General features: G+C 39.5%; 1 protein-coding gene across 3 annotated transcripts; it reads right to left on the bottom strand.

The window, feature by feature from the left end:
• Window positions 1-1,949: 1,949 nt before the first annotated feature.
• Window positions 1,950-25,934, bottom strand: aebp1a (AE binding protein 1a). 3 transcript variants are annotated; one of them, XM_039615501.1, is made up of 21 exons: window positions 25,249-25,934; window positions 19,007-19,255; window positions 18,074-18,133; window positions 17,509-17,583; window positions 15,779-15,853; window positions 12,282-12,341; window positions 12,113-12,172; window positions 11,170-11,247; window positions 10,838-10,947; window positions 9,352-9,491; window positions 9,169-9,253; window positions 8,928-9,072; window positions 6,220-6,320; window positions 5,947-6,070; window positions 5,437-5,633; window positions 4,559-4,732; window positions 4,338-4,463; window positions 3,999-4,245; window positions 3,348-3,487; window positions 3,033-3,132; window positions 1,950-2,938 (listed from the first exon to the last, which is right to left on the bottom strand). In XM_039615501.1, exons 1-21 carry the CDS (start codon window positions 25,493-25,495, stop codon window positions 2,370-2,372), a joined length of 3,162 nt encoding a protein of 1,053 aa, XP_039471435.1. In that variant the 5' UTR covers window positions 25,496-25,934; the 3' UTR covers window positions 1,950-2,369. The 3 variants fall into 3 exon arrangements, with proteins under 3 accessions (XP_039471435.1, XP_031588841.1, XP_039471436.1); XM_031732981.2 differs by having other exon boundaries at window positions 6,220-6,299; XM_039615502.1 differs by having other exon boundaries at window positions 15,779-15,850.
• Between the last annotated feature and the right edge of the window lie 785 nt (window positions 25,935-26,719).

Raw genomic sequence — 26,719 nt, 5'->3', positions numbered from 1 at the left:
CAGACACATAGCAGCATCCTCGACCGCAAAAAGTCACAAGATGCCTGCTGCCCTGGGTCCACCCATAGCTACCTGCAAGACAAAACGACAACCTTGCACAAGAATGCATTGCAATGTTGCAGACCAAGAAAAACTCCACGTAGTAGAGACGCCAGACTTAAGTATGTGAAGGACCTGGAGAAAGATTATGTATCCTAGAAGTGTGCTCTTTGGTCAGATGAAACAAAATCAGAGCTCTCTGGCCACAGAGGCTCTGCTTGTTTGGAGAAAGAAGGGAGAGCTTTACAACCCCAAAAAACCTGTCCTCACAGTGAAACAAGGTGATGGGAGTATTATGCTGTGGGGATACTTCAGTGCATCTAGAACTTATAATACTGTGAAGGTGTAAGGAAGCATGAAGAAAATGGATATGTGAAGATTTTGAAAGAAAACTTCAAGCAGTCAGCTGCAAAATTGGGTCTGGGTGGTCGCTTCATCTGCCAAAATGATCACTCTTGATGTAGAACTACATCCAGAAGAGCCAAAGTAAATGACTGCCCTGCACAAAGCCCTGTATTGAATCCCATATATTCTGTAAAACTGAAGACCAAGGTCCACGCCAGAAGACTATTAAATCTGAAGGAGTTTCAGTGATTTGCCAAAAAAGGATACACAATTGAATATTTGCATTAGGGAGGTCATAAGTTTGACCGTTTAATGAAATAATTTTCTTTCTGTGTGTAAGGTAAAATAGTGTAAGCATCCAAAATGACACGACTATGGAAAAATGCCATGCTCTGTTTAACAGCTCTTGGAAAATGCATTTAAAAATCATAAGGGGGTTAATAATTCTATTGTTACTTTGACAAGAAAGTCAAAAAAGTCAGAATTATGACTTTAACCTCAGAATTCTGTGGAAAAAAAGTCCCCACTTTTGTTTTTTCTCCAGTGGCCCAAATCCTCTTTCCTATCACATCCTACAGTGGTGATGCGCACAGATCATGTTGGGGGTTTAAGACAAATTTCATGCTGCCATCTTCGCGCAGATCCACAAATATAAGCTGCCTTCAAGATCCGCCATTAAGCTAACGTTAATGTTTGCCTGCTGTTATCAGAGAGTGAGAATGTATTTTTAGACATCTATATGCACAGGAAGCTATTTGGAAGGTAAAGATGATCACTATTTATTCAGGTTTGGATGTATGTGTTTGTACAACTGTTTTATGATTAGTCAGTTTGTTTAGTATTGTGTGTAGATTGGAGCATTGTGAGACCTCAAAAGTTACACACAAATCACCACACACATTTGCAAATCTTACTTTAGGCTTGTCATCAATCATGTTATACACATTTGTAACACTTTTGAGGCAAATTTCTCTCGAAATCTCCCTCACCAATTCCTTTTACAATGCAGCACACAAATGAAGCTTGCTGGTAACTTCAGTAACAGTAGTGAGGTTTCTATGTTTTCCACTCCTCTACATCATAATTGTTGCTCAAGGTAATTAATAAGAGAAAACCTGTTCATATCATAGAGTATTTTGCTAATGTTAGCTCTATTTCCTATGTCCTATCTATTTTTGCATATGTATGTAGTAATGCTAACTGATCTTGGAGCAGTGAAAGCCAAGTCAGAGGTAGCTTGTCTAGCACTCTGATCTCCCATCAAAGACACAAGGTTTATTTATAAAGAACAAGCAAAAAGTCCGCTGCCCTCAACGCTGGCAAGCTCCAACTTTTGTTAATGGGAAATGGACATGCCCATGAAAATGACAGAAACCCATAGATTCTCGGGCCTTGGAGTCAAACTAGCTTCCGGACAGCAGTCAAACTGCCGCCAAAAGACAGAGTTTACAAGATGAATGGAAACAAGCAATGTTTACATAAATAACTAAATCTAGGGCTGTGCCACATTTCCCCATGAATGAACTGTTACTGACCTTCTTTGAACTATAAATAAATACACAGACTATAGTAATTTAGAAAATAACGTCATTTTAATGCAATGCATTCAGCAGTACAATAAATCAGTTTAATTGAAGCCAGAAATGATTCTATGAAGCCATTAAAAAAATGAAGACAGACCTAATCCTGTCTTATTGAACATACTGTATGTTTAATTTAACATAGAGCTAATTAAATGTGTGCTGTGTAGTCTTTGCTCAGCAGAGACTTCAATTTCTTCTTTATCTCTCTCCAAGAAATATTTGTTTCTAAGAATGTAACCCTCAATACACAATGCTGCCAACAAGTCTCATTTTGTCCAAGCTAAATTATTAAAGGTGTTTTTTTTGTGGGTTTTTTTGTTTTGTTTTAAAGCTGTGATCTTGCAGCAGATTTGGTTAGTAAGGACTTTCTATAAGATAGATCTGGGTTCATGTGTGCAGTAATCAATCTATAGTGTATTCAAAAGGATAGTCCTGTGTGGGCACTGACTCAAAGACAACACTATCGAATGGGTTTTCAGTGGACCATTCATCCACAGGAAACCAAGAGTCATACCATGAGGTTGTTCTCTTGGTTTCAGGTGGTAGAGTGGTGGATGCTGTGGTGGTGGTTGTTGTCACTGTAGTTGCAGGAGTGGTTCTAAGGCCGGCTCGTAACCTCTGCAAACGCAGCCTGCGTAAACGCATCAGCCGGAGCCTTCTACGTCGCGCAATGTTGTGAGTGTTGGCGGGATTTTCAGGCTCTGTATCAATGCTGGGGGCTGCCACAGTGCTGGCTGCAGTTGTTTTCACTACATTCACTTTGGTGATGAGTCGAATGGGCCTTTTGCCGTGGAGTGCCATGATTTGCTTGATGCGGTCCCAGTTGGACTTGGTTAAGGTGAAACTGCAGGGTGTTGCTCCAGAGTCATAGCCCACCATGCAGAGCCGTGTCTGAGGGGTGTAGCCATCAGCTTTGGCTGTTACCTTGTACTCCCCAGGATTTAGCAGTCGCCAGTAATCCCCGCCCACAGCTATACAATGGTTACATTAAAAAGCTCATGTTAAAAAATGCTGTAAACTAATGACTGGATCTTCATGATTTGAAACACTATATAAATAGTTTACCAGTTTTAACATCGTGCCGTATCCCTTCAACAGATATTGTGGCATTGGGAAGTGGATTTCCATCTACATCCCTTACAATACCCTTTATTCCGCGATGTACCTGCACAAGAAAAAGCACATCCCAGTGAATCTTAAGGAAATTTCACATGTAGAAAACTGCAGACATATTAATTTCCACGTTTGTCAATGACATATCAAAGCTGCTATGTGCAGGACTTTTCATGACAAAAGCTTGCGTTCAGCTAACACTAAAGCAGTTAAGCAACTGACATGAAAATATAATTTTTAACAATTATAATGAAATAAAATTCTCACTTGTTCAATAAAGGACAACAAAGCCTCACGGTTGTTCTCCCACTCAAGAGGCAATTCACTCTCATGGGGAAACTTATCACAGCCCAAGAAGATGGAGAGCTCGAAGCAGTTTGTGTGCAGGTAGCTGAAGTCATTCATACCTGTGGAGGAGATTGTGTTTTAGAGGAAATGCTTTTCTCCTTCAGTTGTAATATCATCTGGCTATTTAGATGATTTTATTTGTCCATTTTTGGAGAAATAGAAAAATGGCCTTTTGACAACCTCAATATTTATGGATAAATCTTGTGATAGAATTCTGGTCCACTGTTTTTGATTTGCATAAAAAATTTTTATGACAGAAACTCTAAACATTTATAATGATTGTCAGATTAATAAAGACATTTGACATTTGACATGACATTTTCACAGTTTCTTCTTACCATCACAATGATGGTAAGAAATTAGGAAAGACCCATAAAAAATGTACATTTTCCAGCAATATTATAAAATTATAAATGTTCAAACTTTGGACCATAAACTTTTCATGCAAACAGGAGATGGTCGATCGGGAGATGTTCTAATGTGATGATTTGAGACAGAAAGACCCCTTAGTGGTCTTGACTGAAATATTTTTCATTTATGACCTTTTTGCCATGTCATGTTAACACTTACTTCCCACCACTGGCTTCCAGCTGGCTCTGTTAGTGATCCCCTGTCCTCCAGTGATATCATCTCCATGGCAGGAGCCTCGATAGGTTTCTGTCATGGTTAGATGGCTGTGGGCATATGACATTGCCAACCACCGAAACATGGCGTCGTCGGGAGTCTCCCTCAGAGCACCCTCATTCTGGCGCTGAATGCGAGCCCAGGTGTCGTCGTTCATTTCTGCATTATTTCTCCAACGACGGTTGTCAGTTAGCTTAAACATTGAGACAGCATAGAGTTACTATATAAGAGTACAGCTGCGGAAGAGTGCTTTTTTTTTAGGTGTTCTTAGTAAAATAGCCATACAGAAACTGGTGGGCGCTGCATGTCAAAAGGATATGTGACCAGTTTTTCGCCTCCTTGCAAATTAGCTCCCAGAACAAAAGGGTTGCGGTCCATCCAGGAAATTACAGCTTTTGTCTCAACTGCAAGCTAAAAGAGATATAGATTGCTAATACATTTGTAGTAAATGAAAACACATATATTTATATATATAAATCATCCCAAAGAACAGTAAACAAACTCACAGAGCCATTGAAAAAGTTTTCTGGAAGGGGGATGTGATGATTAGGCACTATACGAGGCACCCAGCCTCTGTCTTCAGCTCCCCACAAGATGCTGTTTAGATCTGGAAAATTTTGGAAGATGTCATAACCTTCTTCAGTCCAGTGGCCCAGGGCCCAGTTTCCCATCTCTGATCCCTGCAGGAGTGAGGATGGTGTTAGGTCATTCATGCTCTCTGGGATCTCTAAATAATTTTTCTACAGAGTTTTGAAAAATCTGTCAGTTGTGGTGAAGACAAGTAGGCTCAGACATGAGATGAAGCAACAAAATTCCTTTTATAAATGCAGGATTTGTAGAAAACACCTTAATTAAAAAACATTAAATACTGTATTCTAAACTAATGTAAGAAATTAGAAATTCTGGTATGATGTACTAAATTTGGGTCAAACAATTTCATACTGATTATGGCTCTGTAAACAAAAAGATGTTTATACAGCCACTGTTACTTTAAAATGCTGACACAGGCATCGTGATGTATCATACTAGTTTGGGAAATCTTGTTGATGAAACCTGGAGCTAAGGATTTTTAAGCCTTTAGCATGTTTTTTAGCAATGAAACTGGCAGATATTAGATATTCATATGGTAGCGACTTGTCAGTGAGAAGTAAGGCCTGACTTACAGTGTTACCTATTTTATTGTCCTTCTGCACTAAAAATGGTATCTATAAACTATGAGTTGATGGAACCAAGGGTTGTTCTCCACAGACTGCTCGACCTTTTTTTCTCAACCTCGTTGAACATTAAAGTTTGTAGGTTTAAGGCACTTCTACAATTGCTTCACTTTTCTCCATGTTGTCTGCGATATGTGCCACTAAACAAAGTTTGAAGCCTTTGATTGTACCATCTCGTAGGCCAGCTCGTAAGCATCCGGGTTCAGTGAGGGCACTAAGTGTATTCTAACACCGTCCACCAGGCGACGCACTCTTGGGTTGTCATCATTGTATTCTTTACATAGAAATTGCATAAGCAGGAGGAGGAGCTCTCGTCCAAGTGCCTCGTTACCATGGAGGCCAGCTGTGTAACGAAATTCTGGTTCACCTAAACAAAAAGACAACATATTAACACAACTAACAATTCTATTTTCTGGACTAAGAGCCACTTGAATGCGGTAAAAACTGTTTACATTGCTCTGTAAAAATGCAAATCGTTATGCATGTACATTAAATGACAGACATCATGCAATGTCTCCAGGTAAAAAAAAACCAAAACGTTACTTTGCCAGCAAAAAGTGTAATGACACTCAGATCTGTGTCTCACGGTGAAGCATGATCTGTGTAAATTCTGCAATTCTAAGATGAATCTTCAAGCTGAGAGAAGTACACTTAAGTAGAAATATTATAGATCTCTCTACCAGGCTCATGCTCCCCGGGGTTATCAGAGATTTCCATGGCATACATTTTCAGGCCCTGGTAGCTTTTTCCAATGTTATAGATCCTGGTGATGTTGGGACATTCCTCATTTATTACCTTCATCATCTAGAAGAGAAAGAGTGAAGGAAAACACATTTATGGATGGTTGCTGCAGCATTATTGCTTTTGTAGGTTTTGGCATACTGCTAGAGAGGCAAGATCGAAATGGATTGCATTGTGCAGTAGACTGATAGTGTTCCAAGTGAGAAACAGACCTGTCTCATCTCCTTGTAGTTGTGGTGTCTGAAGTCCAGGTCATCAGATGGGTTGACCTCATTCTCACTGTGGTGGCTTCCTGAAAGAGTTGACACAGAGACTAGCAGAGTGGGAAGGAGATATTTTACTAAGAAGAAGTTTTTAATTTCAGTATTTCAAGTACACTACTCCACTTTAAGTATTAGCATTTGTAATTTTTAAAATTTATTTAAGGGTAACTAATATGCTTATAAACAAAAATGTTTAACAGGTCCGGTGTAGGCACAAGTAATCGTTGGGAATTAAAACACTCTGTTTTAGATATTTTTTCTATCCTCTGTATGCTATCAGTGAGCACATATATCCTAATACAGTCATTTTGAGGCACACAGCTCTGGTTGTGAGCATGGAAACCCTGTCCACCCACTTGAAGTTTACATTTTCTGTTTGGGAAGGACAGCCTATCAGAGGAAATTTGGCTTAATGGGGGTGTGGCTCCTTTGTTGTACCAATCCTAGTATACGATTTTAAATTTAGAATCATATAAAACAGAATACAAATTATGGAGGTAGAAATGGGGAGGACAGATCCATTTTAAAGTCAGCCTTTAAGAATTAAGTACTCCTAGGTGATGGAATAAGACTGTTATGTGATGGCAAAATTCTAGTTTATTCTCACATTAAGATTTAGGTGGTTAGAAATTCACTGTAGAATTTTGGATAGCCTTTTATTTCTTAGGTGAAGGACGTATGGGTCAATATGACCTGGTGTAGCCTGCTTAACTATGTTATCTGCTGACTGTATGAAAATTCCCAGGGAGGCCGGCGCCAGGTGCTTCCTAGAGAAAGATAGTAAAAGTCGCTCCCTGCCTAGCAACAGCGGGGGTTGAGACAAGAAGCTGTTATAACTGTAGCGATGCAGGAGTTGTGTGTGAAGGTGTAATAGAGGAGCTGAGACGTCCCAATGACAGAGCTCTCATGACTGTGGAGCTGTGATGTTTGATGTGTGTTAGCTCTCCTGCATGCAGTAATTAAAATAACTTGGCCACAGCTGATCGCGTTGCAGACTTTATTAGCAGAAAATCTCATCACAGTTAGGACCCCTGGTTTTAGGACCCAGGGTTTTGAGTTTTTTTTACTTTCGGTATGCTCATATATAAGTTTTTTAGGGTTTTAGTTTTGCCCATTTTGCCTCTCGAATCCTGGATACTAGGTCCAAAACCTGCCTGCTGTACAGCGCATCTTGATAAAAACACTCATAATGGCTGAGGTATTTTGTTACATTATGAAGCTGTCGATGGTTTTAAGTTCATACCCCATGAGGTAATCCACAGCAAACCATCTTATTTTGACTTACCTACATGTTCAAATTTTGATCTTCAAAGTAACCTAATCCCCGGTTGTCAGATAGATAATAAAGTAAAAACCCTAATATTTCTATTTACAATACAAGCTTATGAGTAAGTACCAAGATTTTGCAGTCAAAACTTTCAGCTGCTGAGTAGATGGTATTGTTGTGTCTTTCCTAAAGCTAGTGACAATACAAGCACTTATCTTGTATTGCACTTATGTAATACACTTAAGGACCACGATTAGGAGGTTCATGCTATGAAACAGACTTTTGTGTATTTCCACTCTTGGGTGAAACCATTCTTGCTTTGGCAAAAGAACAGTTTTTTTCTTTTTTTCCCCCTTCCAGTATGAGGTGATATACTGCATTATGGAATGAAAAAAACATGACTCATAAGGTTGGAAAACTTCAAGTTTCTACAAATGTGAAAAGTCTGTGAACATGTTAAGATTGATGTATTTCTGCATAAATATACCCTATAACATTAATTTTCACACAGCTGCTAAAAGTAGATAAAAAGTTTAAAAGGTCTTTAAAGAATCAAAGATTTAGTTATTTATTTATTGAGATATTACATCTTGTGACAGGGGAAAAAGCATTTGACCCTTGAGGATTAGCAGTAAAAACAAGCCATAATTGTAACGGTTCTGGGTGATTTTGACCCAGCATTTCGAGTTTTTTGTGTTTTGGTATTATTCTGTATTATAGTTTATGTTCTGATTCACTAGTTGTGCTATTTTGATTGTTATTATCCTATGTTTCAGTTAAATTCTTGTTAATAGTTTAGTTCTTAGGTTCAGATTTCATGCTCCCTCTGTTCAGTGTCTAGTCGGTGCCTCTGTGCCTGTCCTGGTCCCTCGTCTCTATGTTCTAGTGTTAAGCTTGTGTCTCTGACTCCGTGTATGTGCGTGTGCATCTTATTTTCTGTTTTACTTTTGTAGTCTTGTGTGCTTTGTTAGTATGTTTAGTTTTGCTTCTCTTGTCTCATCCTACTGAATTAGTTCCAGCTGTGTGGTTCTCCTGTCTCCTGTTCCCTGATTACTCCAATGAGTATTTTAATCCTCAGTCTTCCCCTGCTTGTTGTTGGGTCGTACACAATCCCTTCGTGCTGTGTTTCTCCCTCATGTTCCTTGTTTCTGGTTTAGTTCTCCTAGTTCATGTTTCTTAGTTTTACTTTCTAGAAAAAAAATTTTCTAGCAAATAAAGCTGAGCTTTAAGTTTATCATTCAGTCTGTGAGTCCTGCATTTGGGTCCTTCCTCCTGCCTGCCACACAGCACTTTGACTCGACAATAATAGAATCCAAGTTAATGCATACTAAATCTTTGTTTTGTCTGACATTTTAATTTAAAATATTACTATTTAAAAAAAAATACTAACTGGGTAGCTGACAAGCTAGGATCTCGGCTCTGAGACATAGGCTGCCATTCCAGCTCTGAGGCAGAATACGGATGTAACGCGCCACCACTGGTGTAGCAAACTGACTCATCACTGGTGTTTCCTTATCCACATTGCCATAGAACAACTGCAGGACAGGATCACAGGGGAAGGAAATGAGAAGGTGTAAAGGTGTAATTCACTGTTACGAAAACATTTTCATAATTCGTTGTGGCTCAATCACCCATTCAGCGTAGCCATCGTGTAGTAAAGTCCAGTCGCTGCTGTCGTTGCTGAAGGCCACAAAGTAGGACGACACAAAATCCTCACTAGGATTGAAACAAAAGAAATTCCTGAGTACTGACTTTAATGAAACACAGCAGCACTTGTGCAAGGTTTTATTATGTGGAGATGGAGTAGGACTCACTGTAGCTCAGAGTTTCTTCCCTGGGTGATGACCCCAGTAAACTCCACCTCTCGGCGGGCATCAACTTGAAACCAGTGGTCTCGCTCCTCTGACTCTGCGCACCATGCACCACCATACAGGTCTTCATCATTATCAGAGCCCTGTACACAACCACACAGAGAGCTGAAAACACATTGTTGTTTTCCTGATGAAATGATGGAATAACTCTTGAAAGCCTGCGAGGAGTAATCATTGAAGCTCTTTTCTCAACTGAGAGGCTTCTGTCATATTTCAGGCCTGCTCATAGGACAAAATGGTTCAGTGCACATCAGAAGTTTGTGAGGGTTGTCTCTGTCCATGCAGCTACCTTTGGAAAAACCTGGAAACTATTCTAATGGTTGTCTTTTTTGACTTATACTGAGGTGCAAAAATTCTTAATTAAGGGTGAGGTCATCAAATACCGTCTTTATGGGGGACAGAGTTAAATTAGTCCCAGTGTGCACCTTTTATGTATTATTTTGCTTGCTTTTTCTGTTAGTCCTGAGAATAAAAACATGATGATTCACAAAAGAATGTTTTTTTGGTTGTTTTGTTTTAATTGAAAGCATCATGCAGTTTTGTGCACCTTTTGTTTCCCCGAATCTCTACCACAGAAGTGAAGAGTGGAGAGTTAGGATGACACAGATAGTTTCATTAAATGAAATTAACATCCAGCCATTGTCCTTATCAGGGTCACGGGGGATGCTGGAGATTATCCTAGCCACCAGAGAGCAAGAAGCAGGGTACACCCTGGAGAGGTCGCCAGTCTTTCGGAGAGCTAACACAGAGTGACAGACAACCACTCACACCTATGGGCATTATAGAATCCTCAGTTAACCTAACCCAACTAACTGTGTGTTTTACAACTGTGGGAGGAAGCTGGAGTACCCGGAGAGAACACACACAACCACAGGAGAACATGCACACTCCACACAGAAAAACTCCGGTCAGATGGTGGAGTCATCTCCAGTCAACGCCTAACCTTTTTGCTGTAAGGCAACCATCCTTACCACTGCACCACCATGCTGCCTAAAGGAAATGACACCAAAATGAAATTATGCTTTGTGTTGCACTGTTGAGGCATCAGGGATACACAAGCGGAAATCTCCAGGGCCGGAAAATTAAGTTCCTCTAAAGGCAGCTTAAGGCTAACTCCAAAAGCATGTCATTCCCCACTCCCAAGTAATGAAAAATTCCCCACAGTGCTTTAGTCAGTGGTTGACTCTTGTGCTTCAATACAGCTGCCATAAACACAGTAGCTACATATCATGTCTATTTATGACGGTAGGACGGTAACTAAAATCACTGTAACTTGTAATTTTCTACCAATTTTCAGGTGACTTGGTTTTATATTTACATCTGAAAGGTTCTTGGTCCTTTCTGTGAAGGCCAGTGCACTCTGTGTTGATTTTTCTGAAAATCAGTTGTGGGCTAATACAGATAAGGAAGTTCTGAATTTAGAGTATACCTGCATGTTAAGGCGCCCCCTCTGAGCTGAGAACCCATGATGAGACTGAGAGGAAGCTAACAGCTGGTCATCTTCTACCCGGTGAGACTCCAAGCCCAGAGGAGGACATTCTGGGAGGGAAATCAGAGCACACACCAAGAAACTCTGTGTAACAAATTTTGCTGAGAGACACTATAAAAGATACATAGTGTAAAAGAAATGTTGTAGTTCAATATAAGGCTTATTGTTTTTTACAGATCTTCTTCTTATTATTAATATTATATTAATCTCTGTCTTTACTGTGAATGTTTAAAACTAAAAAACAAGTGAACAAAACAGAGAGACTCTCTTACTTTTTGGTTCAGCTGGCACTGAAATCTGCTTACGTCTCTCCTCTTCCTCCTCCTCCCACTTCTTCCTCAGTCTTTCGGCTTTCAGAGCATAATGAAAAAATAGTAAATGTCAGAAAAAGGGACTTGCTCTCAAGCCCACCACCGCCACCATACAAACTATTTCCACATGTGCTTGTAATATGCACCTTCATTTCCACTTGTGTTCCATTATTTGTTTTTACTTTAAAATACAGGGCATTCAAGTTTGTAATCTGGAGTAAATTTCCTTTACATTTCATTGGATTTTACAGGAAATTGTTCTGTAAAACTCTGTTATCAAACTGATCCTTTCAGTCACCCACTTCTGCATCTTTTGATATCACCATAATATCTCCTAAATGGTCCCAGAGCTTTACATAACTATGCACAACAGGATACTGTGCCAGCTGTTGGAAGTCTAGTTCATTATTTATTTTCTCATTAAAAACAAACCACTGATGGTGTAAGAAAAATAGTGTCATGCTACATTTTTTCTGCCAAGATTTCAAATAAAAAGAGCAAAACCAGCAAGCTATAAGTCATTTAAAAACACCTCAAAAACATAGCATATCCTCTAGCTTAATCTTTCAAAGTAAACAGTTTAGAGTAAATGTTTTAATTTGCTCTGTTGTACAATGGAGCAGACAGTTACTTGTATCACTTTTGATGGAGCTGTTCTAATACTATTTCCATATTTTATCATGAGGCAGGTTTTATACTTTTTACTTTTTCATTTCTTAATTAAAAAAGAAAAACATAATGGTGAAATCTTGTTACTATTGAACATGTAAACAGAGTGAAAAAGAAATGCATAATTTTAATATTCTTCTGGGGGTTTGTGGTAAGGGCTTACAACAGTGTACTAACTATGATGATGTTAAAGTTCTGATGTTTATCAATGTAAAAAAAAACAATAAATATAAACCTTTTTCTGCCTTTTCTTTTAGAGCTCTCTCCTCCTCTTCTTCTTGTTTTTTAGCTGCCACTGTGGTCGGAGAATCAAACAGTAAAAAATCGTCTTACTGTCATGATGAAGAGCTGCAGTGTATGTTATATATTACACTTCATTAGTTATTTGTGGCAAACAGACGTACAATCAGTGTAGTCATATTCTTCATACCAGGCACCAATATATGGAATGGTGGTGGATTCCTCTGAAAGAGATGAAAAAATTTGATTTCATTTGTAGTCTTTTGTTTCTGCATCACCAAATAAAAAATTTTAAAACAACAACAACAAAACAATCGCAGACCAAAGGAGGCCAATTTGTGGTGACTCTCGCCAACTTAGCTTTACAGTCACATGACCTCAAGTCTGCTGAACATGTATCAGAAAACCAGTTAGCCAGCTGTAATGACAACAGCTGAAGTAATGTTAGTGAAGCATGCGTGGGAGGGTCTCACTTTAAAGTTTCCCAACTTTGAGATGAGTAATTGAGGGAATTACCAGTGAGAGTTATGATGATTTGCTGCGGGAGTTCAGTATCATTGTTATTGCAGCAGTGTACGTTCCTCCTGATCCTGATTCTAAGGAGGCGCTACAGGAGCTGTGCGATGCCAAATATACTGGACTTGGTATACACTAACACTAGGTCTGCATACAGAGCAACCCCTCACCCCCCATATTGGATTGTCTAACCACATTACAGTAATGCTCATGCCAACATACATACCACTGCTGAGGAGACCAAAGCCTGTGACAAAGAAGGTCAGAATATGGCCAGAAGGAGCTACTGAAGCCCTGCAGGACTGTTTTGAGCAGACAGGATGGAGCATCTTCGGAGAAGTGGAGACCACTGACTATCACATAGACATAAATGAGTATGCAGAGGCAGTGATGGGATACATTGACAAATGCATTGGAGATGTCACCATCATCAAAACTGCCACAACATGTGCTAACCAGAACCCATGGTTTACAGCAGACATTCACAACTGCTGAAAATGTGGAATGCTGCCTTCAAAGCCAACAACAAGGTGGTGCTCAGACTGGCAAGAAACAATCTGTCCCAGGGCATCAAACTAGCAAAGCACGATAATTCAAAGAAATCACTTTGCCTGTTCAACAGATGCTTCGTGAATGTGGCAGGGTATCCAAACCATACCGATTACAAGGCCCCATGTTTGTATGTGTGTTACCGACACCTCTCTGCCAGATGCACTTAACTGAGTTAATATATATACATATATAAATACATATATATGTATATATATGTACATATATATATATATATATATATATATATATATATATATATATATATATATATATATATATGTACATCGACATCGATTCACTGATCCACACTACCAGGATATACAGCAATGACATCGGGATGTCATTCGGACTGGAGAAGTGTAGTCGGATGATAACAAAGAGAGGGAAGGTAGTCAGAACTGAGGGGATCTGCCCGTGATCAGGTACCCAGCTGGTATAATAAGTTGGCCAAAGGAGGAGATAGAAGCCACTGACATAAAGACAAGAAAGCTCCTTACCATGCATTGAGGGTTTCACCCCAAGTCCAGCACCCTGAGGCTGTACGCTAAGCGGAAGGAAGGAGGCCAGGGACTGGTGAGTGTCAGCACCACAGTCCAGGATGAGACAACGAACATCCACGAATACATTGGGAAGATGGGCCCAACTGACCGAGTGCTCAGTGAATACCTCAGGCAGCAGAAACCCAAGAAAGAGGAGGGAGACGAGGAACCATCATGGAAGGACAGGCCCCTGCATGGTATGTACCACCGGCAGATAGAGGAGGTGGCTGATATCCAGAAATCCTACCAGTGGCTGGACTGAAAGACAGCACAGAGGCACTAATCATGGCAGCACAGGAACAAGCTCTGAGTACAAGATCCATAGAGGCCGGGGTCTATCACACCAGGCAAGACCCCAGGTGCAGGCTGTGTAAAGATGCTCCTGAGACAATCCAGCACATAACAGCAGGGTGCAAGATGCTAGCAGGCAGGGCATACATGGGACGCCATAACCAAGTGGCCGGCATAGTATACAGAAACATCTGTGCTGAGTATGGCCTGGAAGTTCCGAGGTCAAAATGGGAGACGCCCTCAAGGGTGGTGGAGAATGACCGAGCTAAGATCCTGTGGGACTTCCAGATACAGACGGACAAAATGGTGGTGGCTAACCAACCGGACATAGTGGTGGTAGACAAACAGAAGAAGACGGCCGTAGTGATCAATGTAGCGGTCCTGAATGACAGCAACATCAGAACGAAGGAACACGAGAAGCTCGAGAAATACCAAGGGCTCAGAGAAGAGCTCGAGAGGGTGTGGAGGGTGAAGTTAACGGTGGTCCCAGTGGTAATCGGAGCACTAGGTGCGGTGACTCCCAAGCTAGGCGAGTGGCTCCAGCAGATCCCAGGAACAACATTGGAGATCTCTGTCCAGAAGAGCGCAGTGCTGGGAATAGCTAAGATACTGCGCAGGACCCTCAAGCTCCCAGGCCTCTGGTAGAGGACCCGAGCTTGAAGGATAAACCACCTGCAGGGGCGAGATGGGTGAAAAAAAAAAGTAAATATGTAGTGTGCTCAGAGCCTGTGCTGACCAGCTGACTGATCTCCTAGCAGTCCTATATCAAGTTTGCAGATGACACCACAGTGGTGGGACTCATCAGGGTGGGACTCATCAGGGTGATGATGCGGCATACAGAGAGGAGGTGTACTGGCTGGCGCTTTGGTGCGAGGACAATAAGGACGACTGAAGAAGGTGTGCCTCCCCAAACCCATCCTTAACACCTTCTACAGAAGTACCATAGAGAGCATCCTAACCAGCTGCATCGCAGTCTGGTATGGAAACTGCCACACGTCCTACCACAGGGCCCTCCAAAGGATTGTGCGGACCACTGAGCGCATTATTGGCAGCTCTCTACCCAGTCTACTGGATATTTACACCTCACGTTGCATTCAGAAAGCCACTAGCATCATGGCTGACTCGCATGACCCCTCCCACCAACTGTTTACTCCACTTCCATCTAGAAGACAACTCTGCAGCATGAGGAGCAGGTCGGTGAGATTGTGTATTGTAATTATTCTGTGTACTATTGTATTTATTTATTCTCATTCTTTTCTATTCTTACTCTATTTCTATTCAAGTACAATACTGTTGTACTTATTCTTAGTTTATCTTATTTCTGTAAAGTTGTATATATCTATATTTGAATTTTTTCATTTGTATCTTTTCATTTTATTTTTACAGTTTGCACCTTTGATCCAGGAGGACGATATTTTGTAAATATCATCATAAAACTGTACTTGAATACTTAACTTGACATGATAGAAATAGGACATTCGGTAATACATCAGACAGTAACTGATTAATCTGGAGCCTTGAGTGGCCAATAGCAACGAGGGCATCTTTTTACATATGGACAGGGCTTAAGTGAGACTACCTTTTAAGCTTTTATCAGTTGTAATAAAATTTCAAAATCAAATCTGAATCATATGAGAAACAGAAATATCATTGGTGCTCAGAGTTTGACTGTATAGTCTGAATTCTACCAAAACCACCCAAAACAAATCAAAACAATTACGCATTGCCATTAACACAGCCCTACACTGTATGACATTGTATACCTGGTATGTACATGATGACCTCAGGAGTAGTGACTTCTTTCTTCGTATCAGGATATCTGCCAGGCACCTCATCTGCTATGAACATACCAATCAGACATTATTGTTTGAGCTGAAAGACGATAAAAACTTTAAAACAAAATGAAAACATCTTAATTAGAACAAAAGGCCCATGTTACTGTGGAAATATTAATGAAGAAAAACTCCCAGTAGAATGAATTTGAACTTAACTCTAAGTTGTCTTGATGCATGCTCAATCATGCAAAGGACTGATTGAGCATGTGTCATTCTGTTCAACTGGACGGACAGAATCAACTTTTGTGGGTTATCTCTAAGTTCCCTTCTTAAACAACCATTCTTTTTTATATCTGTACTTGAAATATGAAATATATCTTAAATGTCGTTCAGTCAAGAGGGGCAATCGCATGTATTCATCCATTATCACCTGGACGTAAAAATAAGCTGTGTTTTATATTCCATCCATCCTTTCTCTTCTGCTTATTTGGACAGCTGGTGCCTATCCCAGCTCTCATAGAGCAAGAAGACATGTCACAAGTCTGTTGCAGGGCTAAACATAGACCACAACCATTTGTTGTCATATTCACATCTATAGCCAATTTAGAATTACAAATTAACCTAACCTTCAAACCCATGATCTATTTTCGGTGAGATGATAGTACCTTTCAGCATTATTGCACACATATATGCACACATATAACAGGACCATCTAGGCTGTTTTGACTGATCATTGTGGGCTGCCTGCACCAAAAATCCGAGGCGCCCAATTTTGTTGTCCTAATTCAGCCCTGATAGAGCTGTACAACACACCTTTCATTTTTTCAGTACAATGCCCTGCAACATCATAATGATGCCATAACTGGCTATTGTAATAAAAACATCATAAAGCATCAACATTTTAGCATAGCCCTTGCTCTATGGGGGGTAGTGCTCATTTTAATTATTATAATATTATATAATTATTATATAATTATTATATTCCACCTTCACAACAATTGTAGTACAGGTAATTAAAAAACAAACAAACAAAAAAAACCAACCAACTCACCCATCTGGATGTTTTTGAGACTCAAACTTAGAGTTATGGGGCTTTGTTTAATAAGTACAGGTAAATACAGGTAGCTATAGCTGACAGTTGTCTGCTAGGCCTTTCCTCTGGTAATTTGATTCATTGAACTTTTCAGAACATTTTAATGGCATTAAGTATCAAATAATATGGCTTGCTGTGCCTGTATTTTATGCACTATTTATTCTACTTAGCTAATTAGCAGGTTAATAAGCAGGTACCTGTCTGTGCATTGAAGTATTGCTGTTTATGGATGCACCTTCTACCTCATGTCCAAATATGGTCACTTCTAGTTCCGCAAAACAACGCGGCTCAGGCCAAAATATAAATGTTGAGATGTCAATGAATGTGTGATGTCACAAAGGTTACAGCCACAGCCATCCTTTGTATATTTGTATATAGTCTGCAGTCGTTCCCTATCCAGAAGTTCAAATAAACAAAACAACTTAACAGGCACAGCATTGTTTATAATCTATGATAAAGGTTCATGTTTGATTGAGTAATTAATTTGTGACAAAAACCTTTGCTGCCTTTTTTAAAATCTTTCATCTTCACAGTCATTGTATTCCCACTGGACCTTCTAAGCTTGGTCATACAAGGGTTGATTGAAAGTTCTAACTCTCAATGAGATAATATTAATGGAACATACGTCTGGGATGCCAGTAGTCAACATCAAGCTCACTGTGGGTTTTTGTTGGAGATGTTGGCTTCCTGAACATGTCATCTGTATAGAAAAGACAAAGAGGAAGGACTATTAGTAGTATAATTGTAACTTCAAGTAATAAGGCAGCTTATGTAAGAGTTGCTTACATAAGTTATCCAGCTATAAACTTAATAATGACTCCAGTTGCTTCTGATCAGGCAGTTGAAAACTAGTGTCAAGATGTCCAGTATATTAGAACTGTGTGCCTAACTAGTATAATTGACTTATGTTACAAATAATACAGGTCTTTGGCAACTCATCAATACAAAAAGAGATTGTATGTTAACTTCTGACCACAATTAGAGATCAATTTACTGTATAAGAAACTTTAAAACTCAATATATGTATTTTATATAAATTAGTGTAAACATTTAAATCTGGCTTTTACTTCATATACTTAAACAGGTGAAGGTTTTAAAATCGTTATTTTTTCCCCCCTTTTGGATGTATAACTATCACGTTACATAGCGAGCAAGCACCAGGACCAGTTCATAACCTTTGAAAGTCTTACCCAGGTCTGGCTCAACAGGCTCTTCCCCCCTACGCTCCTTTGGGGTCACAGGTTGAATCGCTAAAAACATGAAAATAAAGGGTTAAAAAGCTGCAATCTTAACAAATAATCTCCAATCAGTGAAAGTCCCAAGTAAAGAACTTGCTCTAATATAAACTTTACAGACCTAAAACGACTGATATTCATAACAGGTACCTAAAATGCACATAATAAGTAATTTGTTATGTGCATTTATTAAAGATGATCTGCAACATCATCCATTGCCATATTCTTAAAGAAGAATTTAATTAATTATTTGCAGACCTTTAAAAACACAAATATCTACACATATATATTTTTTTATTTTTGCTGTGGGGTGCCCTAGCATCCCCTATTGATGAGCCACCACTGGTCTATTGTGTTAAAGAGAGATCAGGACAAATGCAAAGCTGACAATTTACCGGTTGATATACATTCCTTGTATGGTCACCTATGATCACTACGTTTGGGTAATGACTGAAAGAATGAGATTACAATAGAAATTAGTTTTCCTCAAAGGGTGGCTGGGATCATTTAGGAATAGGATGAGAAGTTCATTCATTTGGGATGGACTCAGCAGACCTACCACTCCTCTACATTGAAAAGATCTAGGTAAAGTGGTTTGGACATCTGATGCCTCCTGGGTGCCTCTGGAATGAGGTGTTCCATTTATGTACTACTGGGTTAGCCCAATGTACACTAGAGCCTTGATGTGACATTTGATGTGATTTGGCGCTATATAATTAAAATTGAATTGAATTGAATAGAGAGATTATGTCTCTGCTGGCCTTTGAAATGCCTCAGTATTATATTATATTTGTATAATATTTAACAGTAATTGTAAAAAAACCCAAACACCATTACATGTGATGTTACATTTTTAATTTCCTTTTTTTATATTTAAAATGTACATACATGTGTCCAAGCCCAGCTCAGTCAGCAGTTTCTTCTCCTCTTCCTTGTCTGGATAAGGCTGCTTGATGTCTGGCTGCACTGTGGTTGTCGTCTTTGGTTTCTTAGTGGGTTTGGGCACCTTTGGCTTCTTTGTGGGTTTGGGTGGTTTGGGTTTCTTCGTGGGTTTGGGGGGTTTGGGTTTTTTGGTGGGTTTAGGGGCTTTCTGCTTCTTTGCTTTGGCCTCCCTCTCTGCTGCCTTCTTTGCCCTGGCTTCAGAAAGATGAGTTAACATTATTACTCAACAGTTAACATTATTTTTCAAACCAATATATAGCCTTACATGTAGGCTACTTTACATGCAGCATAGAGACATAAAGCAGTGATGCTATTTCTTCTGCACAATTTTATTGCAGTGTTAAGTGAACTTTTATTTGCTTATGATTCTCTTTAGTTTGTCTTTATAGTCTGCTCATACTAGTCGACAGCACAGATCATTTTATTTTAACCGTCTCCTAGTAAAACAGTAAAACATGTTCAAGCTAAAACTCAAACACACACAACATGAGAGCTTTTACATATCTGTGGACAGGGGTAGGTTGTTTCATAATCCTGGGCTAGTTTGGAAACAGAATCTGTTGAGCTCATTAGTTTCTTAGGGCTGCAGATTAAATAAAAAGAAAGCACTCAGACTTGAGGCCTTGGCTGGGGGCTAAAAACATTGTCTTCTACGTCTCCTCTGAAAGTTACCACGGTTCAGTGTGCATAACAGAACAGATACATAAATGCACTCTGCAGAGGGATCGAGAGACAGTAGAAAGAGTAAACGTAAAGTAAGTAAATAAAAGTTTATTTATATAGCACTTTTCACAGACAGAGGTCACAAAGTGCTTCACAAGAGAGGTAAGAAGAACACAATACAGTCATAAATGCATCATAAAAACCCGGGTCTAATTACAAGCTTTTTGAAATAAAAATGTCTTTAGCTGCTTTTTGAATGTCTCCACCGAGTCCGGACACCGTAGAAATAGAGGAAGTGCATTCCACAGTCTGGATGCAACAGCTTGGAAAGATCGGTCCCCTCGAGTTCTGAAACGAGTGTGTGGGACCACTAAAAGGTTTTAGTTACGAGAAGAGGTGTGTATGCGAATCAAATGACAAAATGACAAAGGAACTAATATTAGAAAATCTTTTTGCAATATATAGATCCAATTCATTTCCTGTTTGACTTACTGTCTATTGTTGTTTGAACTATTTCATTAAAACAAAAATGAAGTAGTAGTTTCAGTGGTTTAAAGACCAGAACTACTTGGCTAGGAAGAGAACACGGTGTGGTTTAAAACACAGCCATACACAATATTTACCTTGCACAATGAAAAACACTTAAGCAGCGGGTGAGGTTTCTACCCATTTAGTGATATGCTTCTAAAATATAGTATGTGTTTTTTAAACAAAATGTAATCATTATTGGATCTTTTAGTGATAAAAACACATACAACGCAATGTGGGATTTATAAAGTTATAATTTTATACATCACAAACTGAAGACAAAACAAAATAAATTATATTACAAATAATTGGTAAACAATATTTTCAGTGCTAACAATAAAATACCTGTTTGCTAAATATGAATTCTGAATGTTTATTTAAAGTGTTGTTATTTTTTATCAACTTAACCTAAAGTCATAAGTTATTCGAATTTGAAGTGTTTTAAATTAAATTGGCGAGAACAAATAGTTATAGTAGTAATAGTAATAGTTATAAGTAGAAGTAACATGTTAATTAGTGAGTGTTTGAGGTGTTAGTAGATGTCTATTTGAATATAACTTGTGTAGAGTTTCATGCTGAGTCTTTATGTGAAGGCAAACTGGCAACATATTTTCTGATAAATGTTTTTTAAATGAAAATATTGGGTAAATTTAATGAATTTTTTAGGGAAGATGGGTGCATATTTAATTCGAAACAAAAAATGATGTTCACTTCTAAGGACAACGTGTTGTGTAACTTGATGGCTACGATTATGTGAGAACCACCAGACTCAAACTATGTTGATCTTTACTTCACCTCTATCATGCAGAGGTGTTGAGTTCCACCCTCTAGTTTCTGATGACAAACTGCTTATAAACTTGAAGGTATAAAATGGATGTTTTGAAGTTGAGGTACATGAAGTCCTTTGATGACAGGGTTTTAAAGAGACATCAAGGCTGAGTGTTTTTAATTTTCTGTCATTACATAAGCATCATCAAACTCCAACACCGACACACAGGGTGGCTTGTTTCTGCAGCTAGACATGTTTCCTGAAGTTCCACTAGTACTTACAAACAGCCAACCCATTACTCATCCTCAGACAACATGGCCACCACTTTTTGATCCTTGTAAAAACATTTTCCCACCATCAGTGCCTCTATTATATTGAGAGTCAGGCTACTTTTCTGTTGTTGCTGTCTGTTTGTCCTTTGTTTTACATCTACAGTGATTTCTACATGTGCATGCCACTATTGCATGTTATTAACTTGTGTCCAAACTCTCTGTTCTCTCTTGTAGTTTAAATCTTTTCTTGTGTTTGCAGTCTCTCTGAAAATGTCACCTGTTACAGCCTTAATTCCAAAGGAAGTTCAGATTCAGTCCCAACTTTTTTCAGACATTTTTCTTACACCCCTGGTTGATTGAACTCAGATGCCAGAATCTCCATGGCAAAAACTCCGGTCTGGCCCACTGGAAAGCTTTGGAAAACATGAAGGAGAACATGCATCTTAGATTTTTAACTGTATTTTAAAGTATTACCAGCTTTTAATCAAAATAAAGACCTCTTCCATTGCTATTCATACTACTTAAACTAATAGTAAAAAGTAGTAATGTTGTTGCTGTTAATTTCACTGTTTGGATTTTGGATTCTTTTGTTGTAATATTTTGAGTTTTGTATTATTTTACTTTTAGGTCTTATTCCTGGTTGTTTAATTATCTTTATATGCTATATTGCCTATTTGCTCATCTGCCTGCACACACATATGAACTTGAGTGTATGGTGAAACATTAAGAGTTTGTTTCACTGGAACTAAAAGGCCAAACGTAATTACTATACATAACTACCGCACAATTACATAACTACCAAATCCAGACTCATTCATCGGCTTGCCAGATGGAAAACACATGTCCACTACTCTAGTTTCCAGTGGTGGTGTGCTTTACACTACTGCATCCAATGCTCTGCTTTGGGCTTGGATGCAGCTGCTCAGCTTTGGTAACCTTGTCATGTTTCGCTGTGTGGCAGGCAGGGATTGGACCCAAACGCAAACTCACGGGGACTGAACTTGAACTCAAAAGCACAGCTTTATTGCTGGAAACAGATCACAAACAATACAAAACTAAACTGGGAAAACTAATCATAATGCATACCAGGAGACACGGGGAGAATCACACACAGCATGAGGGAGAACGCGACACAGGACTGAGGGAGACGCGGACCTAAATACACAGAGGGTTAACAAGGGGAGTGGGCGCACACGGGGAACACAGGTGACACTGATAATCATAACGAGACAGGGCAGGAGTGAACACAACATGACGCATACTGATGAGGGACTGTCAAAGTAAAACAGGAAGTGCACAGAGGTTCAGACAGGCGGAGAGAGAGAGGACAGACATAACGGGCTGGGGAAGACATTGAATGAAACACAAGGAGGGGAAACGAGGGCTCACAGATACACAGAGGGGCACACAGGGGGTAATCAAATAAGGAACATCTTGGCAGAACCTAGGAACCACGGCATAATGAAAGAACAAAGTACAAAACACATGAAAACTAAGAATACTGGGCCAACGTGGCCCAGGACCATGACAAACCTATTCCATGAAGCTCTCTACATACGGTTTTTGAGCTCATCTGAAGGCCCCATGGAGTTTGGGGGTCTGTAGTGATTGATACTACAGAAAGTTGGTGACCTCTGTGCACTGTGCTGTCAGACAGGTATAGTTCTCGTGCCAACCACCATACCCAAACATGCCTGTCAGATTGACAAATGGCCAAACATCTGATGCTTTGCATTGTGCTTAGTAATGCAAAGCTCAGATACAGCTACGTAATCATGAAAATCCATCCCATGAAGCTCTATTTGCACTGTTGCTGAGCACATCTGAAGGCTACATGGAATTTGGAGGTTTGTAGTGACTGACATTACAGAAAGTTGGTGTTCTCCATGTACTATAAGCCTCAGCATCTGTTGACTCTGTTCTGTGATTTTATTCAATTCAATTCAATTCAATTCAATTTTATTTATATAGCGCCAAATCACAACAAAAGTCGCCTCAAGGCGCTTTATATTGTACAGTAGATAGCACAATAATACATACAGAGAAAAACCCAACAATCATATGACCCCCTATGAGCAAGCACTTTGGCGACAGTGGGAAGGAAAAACTCCCTTTTAACAGGAAGAAACCTCCGGCAGAACCAGGCTCAGGGAGGGGCGGCCATCTGCTGAGACCGGTTGGGGTGAGAGAAGATTTTTATCTTGTGGCCAACCATTTCGTGACTGAGTTGCTGTCTTTCTCAATCACTTCCTTTTGTTATATTACCACTAAAAGTTGACTGTGGAATTCACTGAGCTCCTGAGAACTTGTCAGAGATTATTTTAGAAATGTTTGTAAAAGCAGCCTGCCTGTCTAGGTGCTTGATTTTATACACCCGAAGTTATGGAAGTGATCTGGACACCTGAATTCAGTGATTTGAATACCCATATACCCATATACAAATACTTTTCACAATTCAGTTAATTCTTAGATCTGCTTACTTTCAGTATAGCTTTTGAATTCTTTTGTTACAGCTGAGATTTAAATCCTTGAGTTTTCAGTTTAGATACCTCTCATACTTTCCTTTGATCCTGTTGTCAAGTTTATATGTTAGATTCTGTTGTCTATGTCTTTACTTCATGTTTTACCTTGTTAGTCATTAGTCTCTTGCACTTAGTGTTTACCTTTACTTCCCATATGTCTTGTTTTTCTAATTACGTTCAGTTCCCAAGCATATCCTCTCTGCCCCAATCACCCCTTAGTGTACTTATAGTTGCCATCTTCCCCTTTGTCTTTGCCAGAAGATCTGGTCTCCTTGTCATAGTGTCTCCTAGCCCCCAATGTGTTTTTAGCTTCATGTCGTGTATAGTTTCTGTTCCCTGGTGAAGCCTATTTAAATTCTTCAGTCTTCCTAATTCTTGTGCTTGGGTATTTGGTTTGGTTTTTGTTCTTAATGCCGAAATGCGTTAGCCCAGGTTTGAGTCCAACCCGCAGGCTTTTGCTGTGTGTCTTCCTTTGTTCTCCCCTCCTCCTTTCTGTCTACTCTTCACTGCTAAACTGTGAAATAAAGTCAACCCTCCCCCACCATCCCAAATAAAAATGGTAGTAGTGTCTCCATTCTTAGTTGCATCTGAAATTCTCTTGAGCAATTCACTTACAAACTGGGAGTGAATGTTGAGGTTTTACTGTCAATCACAGCTGATACAGATTTGCATGCTCGGCACAGCTGTCTCAAGTCAAACAAAATTCTAGAAATGAAAAATCACTTTGGATCTCTGGGTTAGTTGGCCTTTTATCTAACCTAAATCAGCCACACATGAAAAAACAACTCTGCTGCTGTGCTTGTGGTTTTGTTTCATGCAGCAGAAAGTTAACATGCATCCATGCTACTGAAAATGGGTCCTCTCATAAATCCTGCCTGCTCACTTGTGGAAAATTATAGTGGAAATTTTTCTGCAGTTGCTCATGCTTTTTGTTTTTCACAGATGTGCCTTTCTTATAGGTATAATTTAAGCAGGGATGCCATTCTCATAATAAAGGTTGATTTTCTGATCATTATGCTGAACAAAACACAATTATGTTTAACTATGTAATCCTGGCAGAAAAATCAGGTCATGTAAGCAACATTGCGGTCACACTGCCAAGAAAATGTCAGACCACCAACTGAATCACTGCAAGTTTCTGCCCCATCATTCCTTAGTCACAGAGATATTTTCATCCAGATTCCCTAGCTTATAAAGAAAGTACAGGAAAACCAAACTAAATGTTCCTTCCTCAAAGGCTGATTGCAGCCTTTCCTGTCTGTTTATCCTCAGTGTTTTGGCTGCAAGCTATGATTGGAAACTCAAACATAGAGATAAGGAAACAGAGGCAAGGAAAGGTCAAGAATAATCTTGTATATTGTATCCATTCAGTCATAGTTAAAAATCATGTGAATGTTGTTCTTTGAGTGCCTGTATTTAGGGGCTTTTACTTACCTGCTTCAATCTCCTCAGGTGTTTTCTTTTTCTTCTTCGGTTTTGTCTTTTCGTCTTCCACCACTTCAGTCAGCTTGTCTAACATTGCAGCATCCACTTCTTCTGCTTGTCTCCTATTCTTGGTCAGTGTTTGAAGTTCTCTCACCTGAACTCCAGCAAATTTGTTCTCCTTTACATCTTCCCGACCGCAGATCAGGGTGCAGCACAAAGTCAAGCTGACCCACAATATCAGCACCTCAGCCTTCATTTTTTCAATGACAGCACAGTGCTAACTCGGATGAAACACACCAGATGTATTCCAGGAACAGCCCCAAATTTTTAGCTGTGGAGAAAACTCACAGTGAGCAACATCTGACTTGCAGATGCAGGGAGTCGTCTATCTCGGGTCACCAGACTTTGAGATCTTTAAGGAAACATGAAAGGGATACGGTTCTGCAGAGAACAAATGGATGAGCTGAGGGAGGACTAGAGCGTCTCCTCCTCCCTGATGGAGAGTCAGCATGGACACAGGAAGAAAAGTTGAATACTGAAAGTTTCAAAGCAGTCTCCTGACCGTGCGGGACTGAGGAAACTGCATCTATTTGGAGTAGATTTAACCAGCAGCAGCAGAGCAACACACCTCCCAGCTTTCTCCTCCTCTAACTCCTCTCCCACATACTCAATCACATTTCTCCTTCATGGCCCTTCACCCCCTTTTTCCCCTCAACTTCTGAGCAGAGGGGAGGAGCATCTGCCACATGTGACATTCCTATTGGGAGGCGGGGGGATTGTCAGAAAGAAGTGCTTCGCATTTGTTTTCAGAGTGACAAGGGGAATAAAAAAGTACTAAACCCAATTAATTTAATTCAGTTCAGTCTAATTCACTTTCATTTGTCACCTCTATGAACAAAAAGAAGCCTGAAAGCTATAGACTACTGTTATGTGTTTTACTTTATGAAACAAAGGTGAAAATCACATTTCTGAAATTTGACTTTAACTAGGAATACAATTGCATCGTGGTACCATACATGTTCCTTCATAAAGCTTTTTCCTGGGACACACCCACAAAGAAATGCACACACGTCATCATTTAAATACACACAAATTTGCTTGCTTGTCACACATCTCCTATATGAGACGCTTAAGTGACCCCTGATCTCCTGGCTCAAACACGATTCTGGGGTCCCTTTTATTGAGTCCACAGTACTCACTGAAGGAATGACTATAACTGACTATAACATTCTTTCCTCCCATAAAAGACTCTTGTGCACATTTCCTGTAAGTTAGTGTAATTATTATTTTTGCCTGCTTATATCAAGATGCAACCCTAATCTCCTAATCTCTGTTCCAACAGACCTTATTTAAATAATCAACAAGGTATTAAACGCTACAGCCATCTGATAACAGGGTCATGATTTGAATAAAATGTTTTGGAGCAGGGAAAAACCTAAAACAAACAGCCACAAGGAACAATATGTACAAGCACTGCTTT

Source organism: Oreochromis aureus, linkage group 7 (assembly GCF_013358895.1).
Source record: "Oreochromis aureus strain Israel breed Guangdong linkage group 7, ZZ_aureus, whole genome shotgun sequence".
NCBI lineage: Eukaryota > Metazoa > Chordata > Actinopteri > Cichliformes > Cichlidae > Oreochromis > Oreochromis aureus.
The sequence above is the reverse complement of the archived record's forward strand: the minus strand, read 5'-3'. Positions and strand labels throughout refer to the sequence as shown.